At 31.1% G+C, this 25,150-nt stretch overlaps 2 protein-coding genes across 2 annotated transcripts; one reads left to right on the top strand and one right to left on the bottom strand.

The window, feature by feature from the left end:
* Positions 1-10,459: 10,459 nt before the first annotated feature.
* On the top strand, positions 10,460-12,159 carry LOC129318548 (borneol dehydrogenase, mitochondrial-like). Its single transcript, XM_054963388.1, has 2 exons — positions 10,460-10,679; positions 11,142-12,159. The coding sequence occupies exons 1-2, from the start codon at positions 10,636-10,638 to the stop codon at positions 11,902-11,904; spliced, it is 807 nt and encodes a 268-aa protein (XP_054819363.1). The 5' UTR covers positions 10,460-10,635; the 3' UTR covers positions 11,905-12,159.
* Positions 12,160-15,797: 3,638 nt separating this feature from the next.
* Positions 15,798-18,986, bottom strand: LOC129318690 (uncharacterized). Its single transcript, XM_054963591.1, has 4 exons — positions 18,694-18,986; positions 17,660-17,817; positions 17,446-17,512; positions 15,798-16,133 (listed from the first exon to the last, which is right to left on the bottom strand). The coding sequence occupies exons 1-4, from the start codon at positions 18,823-18,825 to the stop codon at positions 16,035-16,037; spliced, it is 456 nt and encodes a 151-aa protein (XP_054819566.1). The 5' UTR covers positions 18,826-18,986; the 3' UTR covers positions 15,798-16,034.
* Between the last annotated feature and the right edge of the window lie 6,164 nt (positions 18,987-25,150).

Raw genomic sequence — 25,150 nt, 5'->3', positions numbered from 1 at the left:
ATGAATCTTGATTTATTTAATATATATATATATATATATATATTAATGTTCAAATCTTTTGATTGATGAACGAAAATAAGATACAATGATCCATGGATGTTACAATTAGTATCTTTGAATCTGAAGAAGCCAGATTTGATAAATTCATTGGAAAAATGACAGAAAAATCTATTTAAAATAGCGAATTGATAGATTGGTCTCATGAAATGATATAATTTTACTTAGGTCCCTTGGGATCTTTTTATTATTAGGAAATCAAATGAAATGATCAAATTACCCTCAAAGTAAATAAAAATCTCAATCCTCACTGAAGAAAAATTCCTGCATGTTTAGGCTCTGATTCATGCTGTCCATATTCTCATCTTCTCTGCCTTGCGGTATTGGTCCATCTCCCTCTCCCTTTGCTTCTTTGTCTCCTTCTCCTCTCCTTCTTGTTCTCGTTATGGCGTTCCTTTTTTTTTTTTTTTAAGTTTTTGTACATGGGTTGTTTGTTTTGATTGGCTATTGCATGTGGGTATATATTAGCATACAATCTTCCTCTGTTGGGTCAGATGTACGTGAATAAATTTCCTCTCCTCCTTGAAATTTTCTCCTCCCATATGTGATAGTTGAAGTTGGTGTGGATTATTGTGTGTAAATGATTGAGATCTTCATTTTCTCTTCATGCTTGAAGCTGAAAAACGTGAGTACTGATACTTACTCAACATAGATAAATGATAGATAATAAATGATATATCATTTTCAATTCTATTGTAAATGTATAAACCAAAAGTTGTAAATAACAAATACAAAGTTGTGAATATAAGAACAATAGTTGTTATTGGATAAAACATAACAGATATGTGATCATGATATTTAAAAAATAGACATATTGATGAATGACTATTTCATTATTTCAAGGTTGGCATGAGAAATAGCTTGTTCTTCTTCTAGTTGTGGAAAGGAACTATTTTGTTATTTTCACATAAGGGGACATTTTGTAAAAAATATTGAAGATAAAATACAATATGATGGAGGGAGTATGGGGGTGAAAATGATAAGAGAAGGGATGACACTCAAAGAATTCAGAATAATGATAACATCTTGTTTTGGCATTAACATTAATTTGAGTGATATGAAATATACTATGAGATATGATAAAATGACCCTTATAGACCTTGTTGATAATGGTGAAATTGCTACCCTATTTGAGCATAATGTTGGAAGCAATCATGTATATATAGGTTGTAAAGGAAATGGCAATGGAGAAACAATAATTGAGGAAGCACCAATATAAGTTACTATGTTTAATTTCTCTAAAGAAAGTTGTCTTTTGCTATAGCATAGTTGTTATTTTAGTAATTGAAGTTATGATTGTCAATGCAAGTATAAATGAGACATAAAGTTGGATGGATTATAAATGCAGGATGGAGCAATTTTTGTCACTTTCATATACAAACTCTCCTTCTCCTCCTAATGAAGATCATGATTCCGAACATGTAGCCTTTAAAAGCGGGGTAGAATGTGTAATCTACCAAACTTGTGGAGAACTTCTAACAATATCATATAGAGTAGAAAGTGTTCCTACACCGATGCCAAAGCTTAATTTTTTTAAGTGGAAGGATTTATTATCACGTGCAGGGCAAACCTTTTCCCATGCTAAAGCCTTTAGAAAAGCATTGTACAAATATAGCATTGCCCATAAGTTTCCGTATAAATATAAGGACAATAGGACAAAGAAGATGAGAGTGATATGTGACATTGAAGGTTGCCCTTGGAAGATCATAGCATTTGCATTGGGAAAGAAAACTTCATTTTTATGTGTGAAGACGTTTAAAAATGAGCACATACATTATGCACAAGATAGTCTAATTGTTACCCACAGGGAAAGTTTAAGTCTAACATCATGTATTGTAATTGAGGATGTGAGATCTCATGTAGACAAATGTCCTAATGATATTAGGAGAGAGTTGCAAATAGAATATGGTGTCAATCTAACTTACCGAGAAGCATGTAGAGCCAAAGGGAAGGCGTTAAAAGAGATCTATGATAGACCCGACCAATATTATATGTTAATTCCATCAATTTGTGATCGATTAGTGGAAATAGACCCAAAAAAAATTACTAAGTGGGCAGCAGCTGATGGTAATAGGTTTGAGCGTGTCTTTACAACTTATGGCTATTATATAGAGAGGGTCATGTATAATGCATGACACATATTATACATAGATTGTAGTCATCTAAGTGGTCCTTATAAAAGGACTTTGCTATCAGCATCTGCCTATAACGCTGTTAATGAGTTGTTTCCCTTTGCTTATGCCATTATGAAAGGGGAGACACTTAAAGATTGGACTTAGTTCTTATACATGGTGAAAGAAATAATAGGCTCAATGCAACTCACAATAGTTTCAGACTGACACAATGCCATAATAGGTGCTATTCAAGTTATATTTGGAGGTGAGCAACATGCATTTTGTTATCGTCACATTAAAGGAGAATTTCAGTGCAATAAATTTTTAAAATTAATAGAGGTAAGAGAAGGACCAGTGGGTAGGGCAAGGATGATGCATTAAACTTGCTCGATGGCATTGCATATGCAAGGCTTGAAGATGACTTTAATGAAGTAATGGGAAACATGAGAAATTTCAATTCAAAATTAGCTCAATGGCTTGAAAATCATGGAGACATTGATAAGTGGTTTTTATTTAAGTTTTCATATAGAAGATGGGATAATATAGCTATAAATCTTGCAGAGTCATTTAATTTATGGATGGTCACCGAGAGAAGGTATAGTGTTGCATAATTGATCCATAAGCATAGAGAAAAGGTAGCATACAAAATGCATGCATCCAAAATGGCTCTCTCTACTTGGAAAAATGGTGTCGGTCTAAAGACTAAGGAAGAACTAAGAGACCACGTAGCTAGAGCTAAACAAATGTTTGCAGAACATTATGTAGGAAATAAGGTTTTTGTACATACTACATATTGAGACTTACGTGTTAATCTTAGCTTACGTAAATGTACTATGTAGCATGGCAAATGTTAGGGATTCCTTGTCCACACGTTTGCTCTGCCATCAAGATAACACATGGCAATGTGTATAGTTATGTGAAAGATTGTTACAAAATCACCCCACAAGAGAAGATATATTATTGTAGCATGATTCCTGTTACAATAGACATGCCTCATCCAAATGACTACAAAACTCCAAATATTAGGGGCCAAATCTTCCTCCAACCTCTAAGGACCCATCATCTTCTTGGGAGGCCACGAACTTCTAGGAAGGAGTCATAATTTCAGAACAAGAAGATTTATCACTATTCACTATGCCATCAACCAGGTCATACACACAAGATTTGTAGGAATCCTAATCCAAGCTAGGATATGATATAGATATGACACCCTTTTTGCATATATTTTGTGAATTCAGCTGTCTTTTGTCTTGTACAATGTGCAAAGATGACTATTGTTTTCTTGAATTGTGAATATAATAAAGTTGAAACTTTTTATGTATAGAAGATTCAACCCATCATATATTTTTGCAAAAGAGTTGTAGGGTATTTTGATGCAAGTTATGAATCATGTAACTAATAATGAAACCTTAGAGTCATTTATGTATCTTTTTAAGGTTTTCTTGTCATTTAAATTAATGAAAGTTTTTATTTGTTGGATTGGAGTGGTATTTCATTTTTTGCTGATTCAGTTAATTTACAGAGGGTGCTGATAAATTGTAATTCCTTGTTGTATAGTTGTGAATATAAGCACAAAACTTGCTAATATTGAAACCAAAGTTGTGAATGGGAACTTGCGAATTTCCAACTCTAATGCTTGTCTAGACTTGCACTCCAGGACTTATGAATGACTAATAAATAGTTGTGAATATAGGGACAAAACTTGTCAATATTGAAACCAAAATTGTTAACGGAGACTTGTGAATTTTCAACTTTGATACTTATCAATACTTGCACTCCAAGACCTACGAATGGCTAATAAATAGTTGCGAATATAGGGACAAAACTTGTTAATATTAGAACCAAAGTTGTAAATGGGGACTTGCAAATTTTCAACTTTAATGCTTGTCTAGACTTGCACTCCAGAACTTGCAAATGGCTAATAAATAGTTATAAATATAGGGACAAAACTTGTTAATATTAGAACCAAAGTTATAAACGAGGACTTACAAATTTTCAACTCTGATGCTTGTCTAGATTTGCACTCTAGGACTTGTGAATGGCTAAAAAATAGTTGCAAATATAGGCACAAAACTTGTTAATGTTGGAACTAAAGTTGTGAACAGGGACTTACGAATTTCCAACTACCAAACTTTCCTTGTTGATTTTTTTCCCTTAATTCCTTTATTAGTTTAATTTACCTAGGTTTTATATTCAAAAAGGTAAAAATACCAAACACACTTTTATATTCATGAATAGATTAATATATCGAATAGATTAAACTTATCATGAAATAATTTAACTTTTTTTAATTTCAAAATTATACAAAGTTGTATCTTTATAATCACTTGATTATTTTTGTTATATAATTACCTTTTTTATCAAAGGTAAAAACTATAATATATATATATATATATATATATTACAATTTATTTGACTACAATCTAACTATAATCTAATTATAATCAAATTGATCAATTATAAACTAACTTCATTCCTTAAAGGCAACATTAGTATCAATTGGCATAGGCAACAAATCTGATCGTATAAGAATAAAGGCAATAGAGCAGCCTTACAACTGTAGGCATTCTACTCTAGCCAAATGCATCAAAGTATTGCTAAGAGAATACAAAGCCTTATGATACTTTTTTGTCCTAAAAACAAGCCAGACAAACAGCTCTAATTAGTGCCAAGCAGTTTTATTCCTTGAGAAAAACACCACCCAAGAATCAGAATGAAAATAAATGAGCAACATTTCAGAACCATACAAACACATAACACAATATATATTAGAGGAAATGGCTATGTTAGGTGAGTGAAAGTTAAATATGACATTAGTATCAATTTTATTAAGTACCACACAATTAGCAGTCCTTATTCAAGAGGTCATTACACATATTAACAAATATTCAAACAGTAGCTATCCCTTTATATGCTAAGCAATCATTGACAAATATTAACATCCCTCTTATACTAAAGTGGCTACCCCTTTCTCGTTCTTGTCTTCTCTTTATCAAGTAATTTCAAGGCCACCTTTGTTTTTTCATTTTTTGGATGATTAATTAGCCACCACAAAAGCTCAGCCCTGAAGTTAGTAACTTCTTCCGACACCAAAGGAAAAATAACACACAAGTAGAAAGAATAACCACCAACAAAGAACAGCCCTGATGTAGAAATAACAACATCAAAGAAAATACAAGCATACATCACTGATGTCCTACAACTCTGTGGGATCCAATGTCTTCAACCAAATCATGACAAGAACTCCATAATCTTTCCTGTAAACATGTAGCATGTAAACAATAATCACAATTGGTCAAAGGAAATAAAGGTACTACATAAACAAGCTGTAGCAATAGGTGGAGAACACATAGATTATTTTGTTAAGGTACCAGAGGCCAAATAACATTAGCTGTTGGTTTCTTTCTGATCAAGTCTAGGTTTACCAACTTAATGATGTCGAAGAACCTATTTCGTTGCAAAGGAAACAAATTCATATTATCAAAACAACATGCACACAAGACACATCATGAAAGTTGACTAATAGATCATACATATGCATTTGTCAATAATTTTTTTGCATCTAAAGCTCGGTCCTTTTTCCTTTTCTTTCTCCTTAGTTCAAGATCACTATCCCCCTTTAACAAGTCAAGGACATAGAAGTTCAATGTCTTCGACTCTAGCACGAAACACATCCAATAATGGTTTACAAGAGCTAGATCAAGGATGAAATCACATTCAACTATATTGTATCCTACATATTAAAGTAGGATATCCCTCTTGTTCTTTTCTACCTTCCAAACGAGGGGATTTGATGTCATTTTTCACTACAAACAAGAACACATGATGCTACAAATTACAAAAAACAAAACATATTAAATAGGACATTTTAAATTTAATTTCACTGGAAGCTAACCATGAAGTCAGCATCAAATATATGTCGATAGATTGGACCTGAATTCTTGATATCACCTATTAATGCATGGCACAACAAAGTCATGAACTATAACCATAAAGGAGTTCATGTTATTCATACATTGCTATGTGTAATTTATAAAAAAAAAATTTAAATACTGTCTCATCTTGTTACTAATCCATTGCATTCCTCCCAAACATTAAAGTTCATTACGGGTGAGATATTAATCATACATTTCAACTAAGATCTTGAAACAGGGAATATAAATAACTTCTCTTAAACTTTCAGAAATGAATGAAAAATTAGGCAACAAAGGCTACTTACTCATCACCTTCCTTCCTTTTACACATGTGTGATACCATTGAAAACAATTGTTGCTTTTCATCAATCTTCTTTTTCATCCTATTCACCGACTTCAATAGAACCCAAGGAGACCTAATAGTTGGTATTTTTGTCCTTGTAGATCTCCTAAGTCATCATTCACCATCATCTTCCTTAACTTTCTCCTCTAATTTTTCCTCTTCGTCCTCTTCTTAGGAAGATACATGAATTGGAGATGACAAATTATCATTTTATTCTTCTTCTTCTCCTCCTTCATCAACTATACCTTCCTTTTCATCATCTTCTTCTTCCTTATCTTCTCCTTTATCTTCTTCTTCTTCATCTTCACCTTCTCCATCACCTCCATCTTCTTCTTTTTCATCTTCTTTAGACTCAAAATCTGCCTTGTTTTGTTCTTTAAACTCGGAGGCCAGATTGTCTTCACTACCATATCCTACCTAGTCATCTTCTTCCTCAACTTCAATAGTTGACTTGCCTTCCCCTTTTAATTTCCTCAATGCTTCCTTTTTCATTTTCTCCTTTCTGAATGGGGATTCAACATAAGCAATTAATCTTAGGTAGTTTTCTTCAATAACCCCTATTACTGTTGAAAATAAGTCCTTCAATTCCTACACATTTGTAAAATGTAAGCAAAGAAATAACTTGTTTTAAATGCTATTCTTTCCAAAACAGTGAGAAATAAATACCGAATCTAGATATGATGTTGTCAGTCTCTTCTTGGTGATAGTGGAAGTGAGCTCTCCTATAGAAGCACCATAAAGCAGCCCAATATTGTTGGCTCTCTCTTTTTGTAGTCTTTCCTTGGCTTGACTATCATTTCAATATTGGACAGTATTTCTTAAATCATGGTCGCTTGTTTCAACTAATGAAAAATGCTCAAAAAAATAGATCTGCAAGAACATACATATAATTATTACATTATACTTAATATAAAGGCATTATAATGAAAAGAATACTATAAATCCATCTATACATACCACTAAAAAATACAAACATCCTCCAACATTTGCAATCTGATCCTTCTTCTTTTTCCTCATTTGTTTCAAATACTCTTCCAACTCGTCACACAAGTCATCTAATATGTATCTTGACCAATTGAAGCCTTTTAGTGCATTCTTAGTGCAATACATTACCTTAACCATCCGTTCACTAACATCAGCACTAGCACTTAGACGTAAAAGTATTCCCAATGTGTACAACAAAAATGAAAACTCAAAGTTTTCATCCTCTACTCTAGATTTAATCAATGCCAATATCTTCTTATATGGCATTTTATAATATTTTTCCCTTAACCTCAAGAATGCTTCCTCTTGGTCATCCACCTCTATTGACACCCTACCAAAGGATAATCCCATCAATGTGTGAACATCTTCTACTTTCATTTCTTTTCACTTCCTTCTAATGTAAAATTATGGGTAGGTGGATCATATGAAGATAATAATTGAAAACAGAGGTCTCGAGGGAGTGTTTTCCATCAGATATTAAGTAACACACCAAACCCAATGTTCTCTACCCTCGTTCTTAGGTTCTCATTCTCTTTCACTAACTCTGCAAGCTCCATAAACTACCTCATAGAGCACCTCGTGTGAAAAGGAACCTTGTATTTACTTTTTGCAACATGTCTATCAAATTTTAATTACCTAGCCTTCTCAACATACTTGGCTTTTTCAGCCTTTAGCAACTCTTCTCAAGCCTTGAGTTCATCTTTTATTCTATGTTTCAACCTCATTTTCTTACACTTATCTTCATTTTCTTTGAGAAGGTCCTTCTTGAAAAGACTTAACACATTCACCATCTTCCCTATCCTAAACAATCAAGTCTCCTTGTTAATAATTTACAATCTTCAAAGAATATACATAATCCCACAATAAGGCAATAAAAATGACAGGCGCCCAAATGTTGTACTCATGAGCTCCAAAGCCATATTCCATGCCTAAATCAGACTTAATCAGATAATAAAAACTCCTTATGATTATTTTGTATGTGTACTGAAAATATTTGCACAAAATTAATATGCTTTTGTCCTCAGTGACTAAACCAGACTTATAATTCTATTAAAGAATGACTATAATACAAGACTAGAGAGATTTTAAATTTAGAAAAGAGTCACAAGATTAGGCTGCTAAATAACTGCAAAGAATGAATAGAAGTTATGGTCTGTGATGATAAAATATGCAAACTTCAAATTAAGTAGGACCAGAAGAGTGCTTTAGAAGCTATGTACCGACATTGTATTATCCACAGCTCTACCTTAGTATGATAAAGTACCAACCAATCGCTTAAATAAAGTATACAAGAAAAGTAGTATATCTACAAGCTTGAGATGCTTTTTCTTAAAACATTGAAAACGGGGAACATAGATTATTTTGTTCATCAATTTTTGGTATATTATTTTCATTGTTATAAAAATGAAACTTGAAAATTTAGCTACTCTGAACCATTTTTCAACAACGTTGAGAAGAGGAATGAATACCTTAAACCAACGACGCTTACTAGGAACTCAAGTGCGATTGGGGAGAGAGGGAGAGAAGCTGTTGGACTTACTTCCAGCAACACAAACACATCCACAAACTAACAACGATAGACCCACTACCGGGAATGCCAAGACAAAGCTGACAGTCAAAGCTGCTGGAGATAAACCAAATCGCAAACTAGAATGCTACAGCCACACTGCTATGGCGACACTACGATGGTGAGATGGCAACAGAGACACACACAGCTCAAGCGACATGTGATGATAGAGAGACAAAGCATACAATATAACACGACTAAAATGGGGGAACTGACTTTTTTTTTAATTTGAATAAAAGAAAAAAGTATCATTTCCTTAAATTCTCTAATGAGAAAAACATCCCTTGAGACCTCAGAGGAATTATATTATTTCGAGAGACCAATCTGTTAATTAGCTAATTTAAAGCTATCATTTTCCCATGCTAATTTACTTGATGAAATAAATATAAAAACAAATATACAACATAATGGGGTACATTGAAGTTTAAGATAATACATTTATAGATTCTATGTTGAATTAATGTCAGTATTTTTTGTTCATTATTTCTTAATAATATAGAATTTAAATATGTTATATCTATAAATAATTTTTTCACCATGTTTGAATTTTTTTTTTTTTTTTGCCAATGAGGTTAAGTCTAGTGGAAAGAACGCTAATCCCTTATAATGTGATGAATTAAGGTTCAAATTCTTATTGAGAAAAATGCTTATATTAAATACTCAACTATGCCTCAAACAATATTGCCTTCAATAAGATAGGAAGATACATGTGCACAATAAAAAAAATTACTTTTAGACACAGTTTAATCTATATTTATTTATTTTCATTTATAAAGATAGGCTTGTAAGAGTTTACTTTGAGTTTATTTTATGGAAAAATGAGAATGAAGATCTGAAACAAGGAATAAATGACAGTCCCCCATAATTTTTTTAAAAATAAATTATAAATATCAATTCAAATACAATTGTAAATTCAAAAATTTTAATTGTAAATAAGATATTTAAATTCTAAATATAACTCTCACTTTGAAATTAGAATTATAATTGTTTAAATTAATATTTATATTTAATTTTTCAAAACTTGAGAAAATTATTATGAAGTGGCACCCAAGGATTTCAATTAAATTAAAATTTTAAGAAATGAAGTACTACCAAGTCTCAAATCCCTACGACTTGGATATGAGAGAGTAATAACTTGAATATGAGTTTAATATAAAGTTATTATTATTATTAACCAGGCTGTTATTTTCTCATACTCAAATTGTGATTGTAAGGGAATTTAAGATTCGGTGTCAATTTATATGTTTCATGAGAATTTAAGATAATTGAAATAACTTCACAGTAATTTTTTCAGGACCTAACAATCATTTTCCCTCCTTTAAGACTTTAATGCCATTCTGCCTTATTTTATGTCAATTGAGCTTATCTACTGTTCTCTCACTCGTTTGACAACGACATGAGCTTATCTTCTCCTCGTGAACTTATCTGCACTAACCAATTTGATAACCTTCCTACTATCCTCGCTCTCTTGGCTTGTGTTCATTGTACATTTGCATAAATATGCTGATTTTTTCCTCCCTCAAATAAATATAATTCCATAGATCTTTGCCTTCGTGTGTGTGTGTGTCTATAAATATACTCACCACAAAGAACGAAATTCATATCAGCTCATTGTATACCATCTAACATCAAAAAAGCTTGCTCCCAGTCTCCACCATGGCCGCAAGTGCTTCAGAGGTTGCCTCAGCTCCCATTAAAAGGTACCTAACCTAAATTTATAACTTCACCTATATATATGTATGTATGTATGTATGTATGTATCTCTATCGTCTATCTTCTCAGTTTTCTTTTCAGGTGTTCTCACTGTTTAGTTTTGAGAGAGAAAATCCAAATATGAGAAATTCTGAGGGAAATTATGTGAACTTCTTTTGGAGAGGAAGCTACTATTTTCTTGAAAGTTTATTAATTATATCTCTTCTTTTGAATCCTATTTAGTGAGAGTAATGGAGAAGATGGTGGAGGAACAGAGTTTCTAATAACTTTGACTTAGAAAAAAAATAAATAATTGAGGTTATAAAATTTTAATAGAAGGAATATGTAAATTAAAAAGAGTAAGAACTATTAATTAAATTCATTGAAATATAGGCTCATCTTTCATTGCCCTTCAACCAAAACAGAGCCATAAGTTTGAATATGTTCTTGAAGCTCCAATCTTGTTGCAGGCTTGAAGGCAAGGTGGCTCTCATCACCGGCGCTGCAAGAGGACTCGGCGAGTGTACTGCAAGACTCTTCACCCAACATGGGGCTAAAGTGGTAATTGCAGACATTCTAGACGACCTTGGACACTCTGTTTCCCAGACCATACCTGGATCTACCTACGTTCACTGTGACGTTACAAACGAGAAAGACGTCGAAAACGCCGTCGACACCGCAGTTTCAAAATACGGCAAGCTCGACATCATGTTCAACAACGCCGGTCTCGGCGATTACAACAAGGACAACATTCTCGACAACGACTTGGCCGATTTTCAGAAAGTCGTTAACGTGAATCTCATCGGAGTGTTTCTCGGTACCAAGCATGCCGCAAGGGTGATGATTCCGGCACGGAGCGGCAACATTATCAATACTGCTAGTGTTTGTAGTATCGCCGGCGGGCTATCATCGCATGCGTACACGAGCTCCAAGCACGGTGTTCTAGGGCTGACGAAGAACACAGCGGTGGAGCTTGGCCGGTACGGGATTCGAGTGAACTGTGTATCGCCATATGTGGTGGCGACTCCCATGGCGAAGGAATTCTTCAGGCTTGACGATGAAGGAGTTCATAACATTTATTCACCACTTAAGGGCGCTGCTATTGAACCACAAGATTTCGCTGAGGCTGCTCTGTTCTTAGCGAGTAATGAGTCCAAGTTTGTGAATGGCCACAATCTCGTGGCTGATGGAGGATATACTATTACAAACTATGGTTTCACTATTTTCAAGTAAGTATGTGTTTTAAAAAAATGGGCTTCGTATTTGCCCCTCTCCCCAAAAAAAAAAAAAAAGGACTTCATCAGTATTGTTGGGAAAATATGTGTCTTAAGATGTTTGTGAAGTGCTCTTTGTTCGTGTTTATGTATTCACCTGTTTGAATAATTACGCACATGCACGGCGTGTGCTTAGTTCTTGTTTATATGTTCAAATAATCACGCCTATGGCATGTGCTTATAATGTAATAAAGTTGTTAACTTTGTTTTATAATTTAAGAATGTTACCTTCTTAACCGCCATCTAGAGCTGTCAATTAGGACCGACTTTTGAAAGGTTAAGACTTAAATAAGCTAGTCCAATTAAGCCTAATTATGTCTCAAGACTCTATTTTGGTCTGTCTAGCCCTAACCCTATGGGCTGAAGGGCCAGTCTTCAATGTCCTAATTTTTTTATTTTTTAATTTAAAAATATAAAAATATATATTTAAAATTTTAAAATAGTTATTATGTATAACATTAAGTCTAAAAAAATAAATTTAAATTAATACACACAACAATACATTTAAGTCTAATAAAAAAAATAATATCATAAAATTAACATCGATAACGATCAAACTTTTCTAGTACCGTCAATTAAATCTTAATAATTTTTATTATCATCAACATCAATATAATTTTATCATTATCTTTGTGGAGCCTCATTAGTGATAAAGATTAAGATTTTCATATATTTCTTCTTCATTCTCATGAAATGAGGCTACAGTGTTTTAATTAATATAATATTTAATTTCTTTAATATCAAATTTTAAAAAAATCATAAAAAATCTTAAAAGAGCAGCCTTTTTATTTTAAGGCTTAAAAGGATTAAAGGACTAAATCTTTTTAAGCCCGAATTGTCATTTACAATTTAAAATAGCGGTCTAGCCGTGAATTTTTTTTAACTTAAAAATCAAGCTCAACCTTAATTGATGACTCTATTGTAATTCTTAGGATTCTAAGATTTGTATCCTCTCTTTAGTCTCGCTTTGTACCTCTCTTTACACCTAATCTTATTCATTCATTTAATTATTTATTTGATTTAACAGTATAAAATTGTTAATTATAGTATTAAACTAAATATATTATTCATTTAATTAATAACATGATTTTGTTTTAAAAAACATTTAATCGAATAGATAATCAAATTGATGAATAAGATACAGAGAAATGTATAAACAGAGCATGGAAGGTCAAAATCTAGTGTACCAAGAAATTGAGATTTTGGCTTCTATTAAATTACTAGCTTTAAATTTCTTTATCAATATACTCCATTCGTCCTTTTTTATGAAATCCCATTTCAAAATTCATGCACTACAAATTACAATGAAGTGGCAGTGAAGTTAAGTTAGTGACTTGGTGTCCAATTCAAGGTGAAGCAATTGACAATTTATTTTTACACTGTTCTTTTGCTAGAGTTGTTTGGTTTGGATCTGATGTAAATTCACCAACGCATTCTATGATTTCCAGATTTTCGATCCAATGGCTCATTGATTGGATCTCTGAAGTTCAGAGGCGATGAGTGTTTAACACTGATTTCATATCTTCCATTTTTTATTATTCATGCTTTATGATTTCGCAAGAACTAACTAATATTTCATAACAAGCATATATGTTACAAGGCCATTACCCTCTTCTCAAAAAACTCATTTAGTGGAGTGTGTAATATCCATTTATATAATCAGGATCTTCCCAAAGTCCTTCTAATGTGAGATGTAATAATTTTCCTAGCTAATCTGTGAAGCCCACATCACAAGTGACCCCACCGATTGGACAAACCCAGGACCAGCTCTAATACAGTTTTTGTCACAAAGCCATAACTCTTTTCTCAAAAAACTAGTTTAATGAATGTACAATGTACCCGTTTATGTAACCAGGCCCTCTTGAAATCCTTCCAATGTGAGATATAACATACAACTCTAACTTGACAAAATAGTCCGTTCTTCCTCCACTGTCATAGGTTCTGTGAGTCAGGGAACAATACTCAGCGATGCTGGCAGCCTCTACTGGTGCGATCACCTATGCTTCCAAATGTACATTTGCCTGATAGTAACAATGTTCTTCAGTGGAAGCCATGCTGTTCAATATACAAGATGAGAAAGAGGAAGGGCGGTTCCATCGGGCCTTCTTTTTCCAAAATTAACAGATGCATCAATGGCCTTGGCAAGCAATACGTCGAAGAGGACTACATATGCTGCTAGAATCATTTCGTTATGTTCTTCTATTTATTAAGCATCAACGGTGACTTGCCAATCCAATGTCTTTTCCGCTGGTGCTGCTTTTGCAGAATATTTTTTATCTTAATTTTGTTTTTGGTTGACAACAGCCTCAATGTATTTAAACATTGCTGCAAAAGGAAGCACAGAAGAGTGAAGATTGTATGAGAGTTTATTTTATTTTATTATTTTTTTATCTTTGGGCACCTGTGGAATGACAAAATTGAAGAGGGTATATTAGTCAGAAAAAATAGCTCCCCTCCAATAAAACCCCAATTTAGAAGGGAGGACCAATACCCCACAACTAAACACACCCTAAAAATTACTAGCATGTTTGGATTAGTTTATAACTTAAGTTAGAGTGGATCAAACTGAGGTTAGAGTATGAAAAGCTCAAAAAAGTTGTTTGGATGAGCAAAAATTTTCAACTGAAGTTAGGTGGCAACGAGCGTTTTTCTCCAAGCCGTGAGACCTAGCTTTTGCTTCTCCATTCACGTTAACGTTGATCCACTGGAAAGCGTTAAAAGATTTTTAAATTTTCATGCTTTCTCTCTCTTCACCCAAGCTCCAGCTCTGCTTCACCTTCCTCGCATGCGTGATCATTCTTGTGCTCATGGCCTCCCTTGTTTGCGTTGCGCACAGGTGACGTCGTCGCCGACGGCTGATCTCCACTGTGTGGGTTGTTCACAGTAACTTCCGGCCGATCTCAAACTCTATCGTCCTTGCTCACACCTAACGTATCCCTGCTCTAAAGTGTGGTTCTCCATGTCGCCTCTCAATCTCCATTGTAGTCTAGCAAATCTGCGCTTCTCATGGTCCACCATCGTCGTCAAAACTTTGCACCCTCTGCTTCACGACTTTCGACCATTGTTGCCACTGTTTTGTGATCATGTTTTGCCCCTGCTTCACTAATAGGTATTGTCTTTTTATTTTTTGGCCAACCACTGATGGTTATTATTATGTGTTGCCCTTTTTTAAAATATGCAAGGAAAATTAAAATTAGAAAATAAGTATTAAAAAATCAGTGATATAATTTACATATTAGCTTCTTTTAATGGTTAATTTGCATTTTAAAATTTAAAGGATTAATGCAATGATTGAAAAAACTTTAAAGAATTGAATCAATAAATATTAAATATAAGAGATCAAATTGATAACTCATGCAAACATGAGGGATTAAAATTTATATTATTCTAATTTTCAATTAGGTTTTTGCTATTTAGTTCTACTTTTGTTTACAAGAATTACTATCTTTTCATTGAACACTAAAAGTCTAAAACATTAATGCATATTTTTATTTTTATTTCTTGCTCATTTATTATTTAGATTTTCCATCACTTTATTTTCCCTCAACTTTACAGATTTATTTTATTTCAATTTAATTTGTATAAAACTAGAGTGCATTTTTTTAAAAAAAGTCTTGCTTTTAATGAATATATATATATATATATATATATAATAACTACTACTTTTGTATATATAACATAAAACTGAAATTATATAAAACTTGATTTTTAAGTTTAATATTTTTTACTCATTAGTCAGTCAAAAAATATAAAAAAATCATACTTAATTTTTTGATTAAATATCTCAATTGACTTTTGAATCAAATCATCTAAACAAATTTCAATTTATCTAACTGACTTTTGAAGAAAAGATATCCAAACATAAATCACATTATATTAACTGACTTTTCCTCTAACTTCAGTTTGCTAATCTCAATTGAATCCTAACTTAAGTTGTAAATTTTTTAATCCAAACACACACTACATGTCACAGCGGCTCCCCCAGCTAAAGAGTAATAGTTCCACTTTCATTTCCACTTCAATTACAATTCCGTGTTACCAAATGGGGTATAAGAGAAGAACCATAACTGCCAAGTTTAACTTCTACTTCTAGACATCTTTGTACAGTAGCTGGTATTTTGGTATCCGTTCTGGTGGAAGAGGGCACTTCACAATAGGCTTTCCCTTCATTGCTCCTCTATATATTGCCTGCAATAATTTAATCAATAAATTTAAAAAGAAAAAAAAAATCATGCACCTGATAGATAACTTCATAATATTGAAGGATTGATTCAGAACATGAGAAAGAAGAAATGTATCCATAGTAGTATTTTCCAAAAAAATTGGCCTCCTAGGAAAATCTATTACACTTAAACAGTAAGAAATACAGATCGATGCTGGTTGAACCACAAAACTGGACGTAGATCAACCAGTTCCTTTGATTTGACACTCAAAACCAACAGAGAGGGCAAAATCCGTCCGGGGGAAAAAAAACACGGGGGTCAAACCATAAAACTAGGTGGATTTGGCACAGATCTTATCAAATCCCAATTGCTTTAGAAACAGAATTTTGGCATATTGTGATAGAGATTTAATCTCCTCAACTTGTCTCACAAGGATATTGTTCATACATAGAATGATTTAATCGGTCTTATATTTCTAATATTTACATCCATTTTAAATATTATTTTATAATATATGTATTGATTTCATTGTAAAATATTATCTGTGTGTGACTCGACTTCAGTTCAACTACAGTCAGACAATCGAACTATGAACCGCTTTTTACCCTGAATCAATTTACAACATCAAACTAAAATACACTCCAACAGAAGGAGACCTGGATTGCTTTGGCACAAGATGATATAAACTCCCTCCACTCCTATACGTGAAACGGTTAAAAGTGTCCTATAATAAAGACCGGAGGGAGTATATCACACTTGATAATACTGATCAAACACTAAAATCATCCTAGGCATGAAATTAGAATAAAACATGGTCAAAAATGGCTAAGCAAAATCAAACCAGAAAAGCCATTTTCAAGCATTCCCAGTTTCTTAACTCTCAACTACAACCAGTTTCAAGCAAAGAGGCAGAAACAGGAAGATAATATTATGCCTATCAAAACCAAACTAATACATAGAAATAAGGCAGGAAGGCTACAAGAGACACTGGCTTTCTTAACTCTGAACTACAGCCTTATAGAGTCAGGACCATTTTAAAGAATTATATACTTTTCTAATAGTCGATGTTTCACAAACCCAACCTATAATTCCACCTCCTTTAACCAGGATCAAACTGATAACTATATCATTGTTTTTCTTCCCTCGTGAATTCCCTGTTTTCTTCCCGTAGTCCCGTTATTGGGATGTTCTAGTAACATTCATTTTATCAATTGATTAACAATTTGCAATCATATGATGCTAGTGTGAAAGTCCAAATTCAAAACAATTGATAACCATGCCAAGTCAATAAGCAATTTACTACAAAAGGAATGATTTTGAAGAAATGGAAAATTTACCTCTACAACATCAATAAAGTCTTGCTTTCGGTGAAAAGTACCAATCCATTTAGTATGGTCAGCAGTCCTACATAACAGATCATAAAATTAAAACAATAAGTAGAGTTAATTTCAAAAGACATAAGAGTATCGCCAGGTCTCAAATTCAAAATTGGGGTAGAATGGTATGAAATAAGCATTTAAGAATTCAGATTTGAAGATCACAGATGCATACCCTGAATCCATTTTCATGTGATGCGCATTGAAGAAGAAAACTGTAGATGGAATCAGGGTAATGTCAAAATACTTGAGATAGACTTGAATGTCCTTGGAGTCAACATCTACAAGAGCCACAGTTGCAAACTTGGACACATCCCTCGCTGATTTAGAAAGCTGGAACAATATCAACAAAATTTTACGACGTTAGAGCACTTGAATGTCTGGTCTGAGTTTTAAATCATTGCTGAACATATTATGGATTACTAGCATTTTGAATTTTCCAGCTCAAACCATGATAATCAATTTTGTGGCGTAAGGTTCAGATGATTCCCCGATGCTCCATTACAAAATTTCACTATAAATATCAGCCAAACATAAACTTTATAATTTAGAACCTACCAAAACAATTATCAAATGAAAAATCATGAAACAAATGTTATATTTGATGTGCTAACCAAAAATATACAGTGCTGACAGAAGTCATACCCAACTAATTTGATTATCTTATACCAACTTACAAGGAAAAAGCACTTTACACGCACCTTGAATGATATTCACATGGATTACAATTACTCAATTATTGAGGAATTTTAACAATCAGATTGTGATCTAATGGCGTTGAGGGTGAAGTTACAAATTTATTTTTTAAAAAAAATACATAAAGGTCTTTACTTTAACATCACTAGATCATGGATAATAACTGAAACTCAACTGAGGGGATCAAATTAGATTTAACCCTAAATGAAATAACAAGTGTTCGGTAATTTTGACTCCCTTCGCACGCAAGGGGATCGACAAAGCAGAAAAAGGGCAAGGGGTTTAATTCCGAGGTTTTTCCTCATATAAATGAATCGTTTAGCAAGAATTTAATTCCTTGTCCCCTCTTTTCAGTACTATTGAACATCACCGCAAATTAGACTCAGATAACCCGAAACCTGTAAACAGATATTATTTATAACACCAAAGTCTGAAACAATTAATGTTTCATGGCCAAAGAGTACGACAAAGAGGATACAAAATATGAGGAACAGAAGAAGAGAAAAGGCATACAATATCGTCAAGCACGAGACATGCAGGGTCGGAGGAGCGGCCGAAACGCAGGACAAGGACCTTCTCTAAGGTGTCTCTGATAACGGTATCGACGTCGTGCTTCTTCTTCAAAGTTGTTAGCAGAAAACTCATTTTACTTCACTGTGAAAGTGACGAACCAAAGAGAGGCGATTGAAAAATAGTCAAATTCCAAAGCACAAATGCGCGCAAGAATTGGGAGAGAATCCGATGAGGAAGACTGTTTCCCTCAAGAGTATAATTATTAATTTCATTATTAATCTTCGTTGGTATCTTTGAATCGAGAAGCCTCTTCTTTTAGTGTAAAAATTTCAAAACCACTCTACAAATCGGGGCCGATGGTCCTCGAACGCCCTGAACCTCAAAAAAACGACATCGTTTTGATTAGAGTGGTGGTCTGGCTCGGACAGCGCAGATGAAAGACAAATTTATTACTTTTTTTTTTTTTACCAAAATATTTATTTATTGGTTGAATGATTTGGTTAATAAGAATTATAAATTCATAAAATTATAAATTTCGATTCTGCCGCTAATGTAAGGACTTGTTGATGAGTAATGTACAATTACCTCTTTTGCTGTCTTTGAATTTAAAAGCGTGACCTAATCATTGTAATTTTTAGACTCAACTCACATCAATTTTTAATAATAAAAAGGAAATGACATATTCTTTTTTCTTATAATAGAAAAGACATTCTATTGATCTTGATTATTTTTTAGATATTAACATCAATTCGAGAAATTTTAGCATTTTTTAACTTTTAAAAGTTGTCAAAATTTGGAGAGAGAAAAAAAAGGAAGCATAATTTTAATTATTTTGAGAATGTTAATCAAAATATGAAAGTACTGCCCCCGGGTTTATTTATAGAAAACAAGTAATATAAATAGGCCGGATGGATGTACAAAAGTCATACCATAAAATCAACTAAATAATAATATTTTTTCTTGGTTGTAATAAAATGAAACATGATTTCAATTTTTTTCATATATAATTCTTTTAATAAAATATATAAATTATCTAAAAAGAAATTTTTTATAAGATAAAAATGATTTGTTTTCAAAGTTAAAAAAGCAAACTATGCAAATATATAAAATATATCATCACTTCTGCTTCTTCTTCTTTGTAAGAGTTTTAAGTTAAAAACAAAAACAAAAACAAGGAGGGTTATCATCTTCTTCTTCATGGTTTGAAGGAGTTTTAAGTTTAAAAAACAAAAGCAAGGAGGGTTAGGGCCTGTTTGGTTTCTATGTTTATTTTTTATTTTTAAAAATTGTTTTGTAATATAGTTTTCAAAATTATTTTTCAAAACAAAATAAAATAAAAATTTGTTTGGTTATATCAATTAAAAAACAGTTTTAAAATTTAAAAATGGACTGATAGTGATAATTATAGGCAATTAAAGATGATGATTAATAATAAAAATTTGTTAAGGTAGTTATAATTTTTAATAATCAAATGTAATGTATTTTAAAAACAAGAAAAATAAAACGAGAAAAACTTGAAGTTATTTCTATTTTTTATTTTTAAAAAATAAAAAAAAAACAATTTTAAAAATAATTAAATGAAAAAAATTTATCCAAATAAATTTTGAAGTTTTTCTATTTTCAGAAAAAAACAGTTTTTTTTTTAAAAAGAAATAGGCCCTTACTTCCTTGTATTATAGTAATTTTTTTTAACCAACAAAGATGATTCTCATTCATTCCAACTCATTCAAAATAAACAAGGCAAAAAACATAGAATCTAAAATGACATAAAGGAAACCAAAAAAAAAAAAAAACAGAAAAGCATAAAAATAATAAAAACCTAAAATAAGGGGACTTCAAAAGTAAGTTACACTAATCTAAAATGAACCAAGACAGGACCTTTTTGAATAGAAGCTCTACTACTAACGTTATTACATTTTTAAAACTTGAACTCTGAGACATCCAATTAAATCAGTATAACTTGCTTACTAATTAAACTAAGGTGTGGTTAGCATAAATTCTTTGGCTCGAGTAAATATCCCAATAAGACATTTCATGTTTGGATGTATTCCATTGAAGAACATTTGGCAGCATAACTTCAATATTTTCCAGAAGATCATTGCAATGTAAGCGTTAGTAAATTTTATTTAGTATCTCCACAATTATTTTGAGGTATAGTCATTGTCTTTTTTTAAAAATACTCCTATTGATAGTAACTTTATATTTATTATAGGGTATTTAATAGGGATAAATTTAAAAAAATATGATTAGTTTGAAAATAGGTAACTACTTTATTAAATGGTGAGATTCGATTAAAAATGTTTTACATTTTTGAACAGAAGAAATGCATATTATTTTTAATAAGAATATTATATTTCCATTTAATTTTTATTATGTATCCTACATGATCTTTTAAACTATAAAAATCTTATTATTTTTTACATCTTGTCTATAATTTTAACATTTACAAATAAAAATTTATATGGAAAATATTTTTCATCCTATATAAATAAATTTTATTAATTAAATTATAGTTCCCACATACATTTTTTTACTATTGGTAATTTATTTGCATATTTAATATCAATTATTTTTACTAATAATTTTATATCTACTGTCAAGTTTAACTAATGAATTCTATATGATATTTCAAAATATAAAAATCTTAATATTTTTTTTACATATTTTCTAAATTTTTAACATTTAAAAATGTAGGTACCACACTCAATTTTTTTAATGGTAGATCCCACACATGTTTGTTTACAATGAATCCCATAGCTATATTTTTTTTTATTTTTTTAAAAGAATCAATTAACTAATTTAAAAAGGTCTCTCACTTTTTTATTATTATTAATTTCTTTACATATCTAACACTTATTATTTTTATTAAAAATTTTATATTTAGTTAATTTTTATTATAGATCCTACATGATCTTTCAAAATGTAAAAATTTTATTATTTTTTATATCTTGTTTAAGTTTTTAAAATTTACAAATGTAGGTTCTACAATCACATTTTTTTAATGGTAGGTCCCATAACCAATTTGCTAATGATAAGTCCCGCGCTCAATTTTTTTATAATGGGTTCCACAACTATATTTTTTTATATTTTTTAAATAAAATCATCCATTAATTAATTTTTTAAAAAAAGTAAAAAAAAAGAAATGCACTGTAGGTCCAACAACCAATTTTCTAATGATAGGTCCCACGCTCAATTTTTTTTATAATGGGTTCCACAACTATATTTTTTTATATTTTTTAAATAAAATCATCCATTAATTAATTTTTTTAAAAAAGTCAAAAAAAAAAGAAGAAGTGCACTGTTTTTGTTTTTGTTTTTGCTTTTGCTTTTGCTTTGCTCGCACTACACCCTTCCAAAAGAACTCACATACCCCAAAAGGATTCGCAACTATCACCCATCTGATTTGGGGATGGCTGAGGTGCCAGTAAGCTTTTATCCTAGACCTATAGTGCTTTGACATTGTGCTTTATAATAAATATAGATAGGATATAGATAGATTGCAAATGTGTATTTTCCCTTTCTGATTTATGAAGTGATAAATCATAAATTAAGGCATTTCTAATAGTATATTATCTAGGTAGGTCCAACTGTTTGATTTCCTCGTATGATAAATTTTTGAAAAAAATTAATTTACACGTCCTTATATTTTTTCTTGATCTTGAATCAATTGCCTTGTAGTTTGATTGATTAAATATGTTAATCTTTAAATGTTAAAGTTATTAATAGATGATTAACTTTCTCAAAATAAAAAAAATTTAAAATTGTTAGAAAGTTTGATATAATGTATTTGGATAAAAAATAGAAAAATTGATTTGATATAATTTTTTACATTTTTATCAAATTTTTCATGAAAAATTTTAAATGTATAAAAATTATTTAGAAGACATAACTTAATTATATAAATTTTGAGTTATAAAAATAAAAAAAAAACACAATCATTAATACCTTTAATTTATTGAGTTTTTCTTTTAATTCATGTAGTTTTTTTCAATATTTTCAAAGATAAATTGGCCCACTAGCCTAAAAAAAAAATCTTGTATCCAAAAAATATAGATCAAATTTTTAAAAATTTAGATGTGTGTTTGGTTCATATTGATATATAAAAGTTTTCTTAATGATATATAAGAAATTTATTATTAATATATAAGGGCTTTGTATCATTGAAAATTTAAAAATTTACAATATATTTATCATTGATATACATCATTAAATTAATGACAAAAATAATTAACCAATTATAATATAAAATATAATAAATATTGGATTGTTTACTTGATTTGATTTTATAATATGGGCTATATCTATAAAAGCCAAGATTGAGTGATATTTATTTATTAAGTACTTAAGAATATTAAATTACAGGAACTATAAAAATTGAAAACACTAAAAAAATTATAAAAATTAAAAAATATTAAAAAAATTATAAAAATTAAAAGTAAAATTTAATAAAATTTATATGAATCAATGATTATAATTTCATAAAAGGGATGACAATTATTTTTAGTTTTTATAGAAATCGGCAAAGAACAACGTCGGATACGAGGAACCGCAAAAAGCAAAGAAAAATCAAAATGAAAGCCCAATACAAATAGTACAAACATCTATACATGATTGCAACTGAAACAACGAGCCCATACAGAATTTAATCAAAGGAAAACAAATTAAAAGTCTAATAAAATATTATGCAACAACGCTACGGGCCCACAAACATTCTAAAGCAACGGATCTTATGTTAATGTAGATCAACAATAAATGACCGACGGTGTTTACAAAGGATTAAGATAAGATTAAAGATAAGATTAAGATTTTCAGCTCTAGGAATCCACGGATCTCTCCAACCTTTTCTGTATAGGTACCACTCCCAACATGCCAATACAGCTCCTTTTTGAGAAATTCGTGACCAATTTAGTATATTGTCCCGTATCCGCTATCCACCAAGCTTTTCATGTCCTTTCTCAGCATTCATGAACGACTTGCGAAGAAAATAAACACTTTCTAAAATTCTTACTCCAAGGCTATCCAGATTTTGAATAACATGCTAAATAGTTTTTCTTTTTTTTTTTTAGGATTAAATGGTAAATTTGCCTTAAAAGTTTTTTGCTAGATGCAAGTGGTATCCTTAATTTTTGATTGATGCAAAATCATCAATGTTAAAAATGATTCTTATTTTTGAATTTTGACAAAAGGTCTTACATAAGATTGCTTCGATGCAAAATCAAATCTACCCTAAGTACTCCAAAGAATTGTTCTCAAAGAATAGGCTTGCCTTTATTTTGTCCATGAATAGTTCTTGGCTTACACAAACTTAAATTCATACTTGTTCATACTTGTCTATGGACAACATAGAGTAGTTTGAATTTTGACTTAGAAGCTTCAGTGTAATTCAACCAAAAATTCTATTCTAATTTTTTGTTACAACAAGTTATGTTAAATATTTCTTTTAATTTGAAAGTAAATAAGCCAAAAATATTATACCATTTAAAATTTTAGGATAACAATTACTCATTCAGACAAATTTTTTAAAAAAAATTGCCCTATAACATTCCAAACAAGAGTCAACGTTGGTCAAATGTTAGTTTAAGGTGACACAGCACCATTTTTTAAACTTCTCAAGCAACATTGTGTTAATCAAAAATTAAAGATACTACTTGCACCTAGTAGAAAAGTTCTAAGATAAATTTGTCCTTTAACCTTTTTAGTTAATAAGGCTTATTAAATCTCATGAAGTCCTTGAAGCATAAACCTCCCTCATTCTTTGGCTGTTAAAATGTTTCCAAGCTCTCCGATTGATCTTGCCCCCCATTTCACTATTACTGTAGAAAAAAGTTTGATACCATTTTGCACTAATATGCCTATAAAGGTCAATAGTTTATGTTTTCAACCCAAAATTTTACAACCCATTTGGTCTCTAACATATATCCAAGAGCAGTATTTTTAAATCTAACCCATAAGTTAGGGAGTTCCAAGTATTTGCAAGGATTTTCAATGTCTTCAATATTAAGAAAACATAGACTCCTCTCTATTATTCTCAAGAGTAATAGCTGAAAAGAAAATGCTTGATTTATCATAATTGATCCACTGACCAGAAGGCGGATAGTAGCATTCATAAAGATGACTAAGCATATGGCTGCTTTCTACTAATCTTGATACCCTCACCTTTGATAGAATGACCCAAAACCATAGTTGAAAAGCCCTCAAAAAATTATAGTTTTTAACTTAGGTAAAAGTCGATCCTTAAACTTTGACTGAATAGTGTAACTTAATTTCTATTATTTTAATTTGGTTGAAATTTAATTCCTAAGCTTTGACTCAGTACAATTTAAGTTATATAATTTAGCCATATAAAATATTGTTTACTATATTTAAAAAAATAAAATTATAAGAACTAAATTTATTTTTTCAAACTTTCTGTTTTGCTAAAACTATAGGAATGAATTACATGAAATTAAAGTTTAAG

The sequence above is a fragment of the Prosopis cineraria genome, unplaced genomic scaffold (genome assembly GCF_029017545.1).
Source record: "Prosopis cineraria cultivar Desert tree isolate PC_DT_omini unplaced genomic scaffold, ASM2901754v1 PC8, whole genome shotgun sequence".
Taxonomy (NCBI): Eukaryota; Viridiplantae; Streptophyta; class Magnoliopsida; order Fabales; family Fabaceae; genus Prosopis; species Prosopis cineraria.
Note: the sequence above shows the minus strand (reverse complement) of the source record. Positions and strands in the feature narration are given on the sequence as shown.

What these genes read in the sequence shown, in the direction of transcription:
- LOC129318548 (XM_054963388.1), top strand. Translation starts at nt 10,636, where the DNA reads ATGGCCGCAAGTGCTTCAGAGGTTGCCTCAGCTCCCATTAAAAG. An exon ending in GCCTCAGCTCCCATTAAAAG is followed by an intron (nt 10,680 to 11,141) that starts GTACCTAACCTA and finishes ATCTTGTTGCAG; the next exon opens with GCTTGAAGGCAAGGTGGCTC.
- LOC129318690 (XM_054963591.1), bottom strand. Translation starts at nt 18,825, where the DNA reads ATGAGTTTTCTGCTAACAACTTTGAAGAAGAAGCACGACGTCGATACC. An exon ending in GTCTCGTGCTTGACGATATT is followed by an intron (nt 17,818 to 18,693) that starts GTATGCCTTTTC and finishes ATATTGTTCCAG; the next exon opens with CTTTCTAAATCAGCGAGGGA. An exon ending in ACTTTATTGATGTTGTAGAG is followed by an intron (nt 16,134 to 17,445) that starts GTAAATTTTCCA and finishes AAATTATTGCAG; the next exon opens with GCAATATATAGAGGAGCAAT.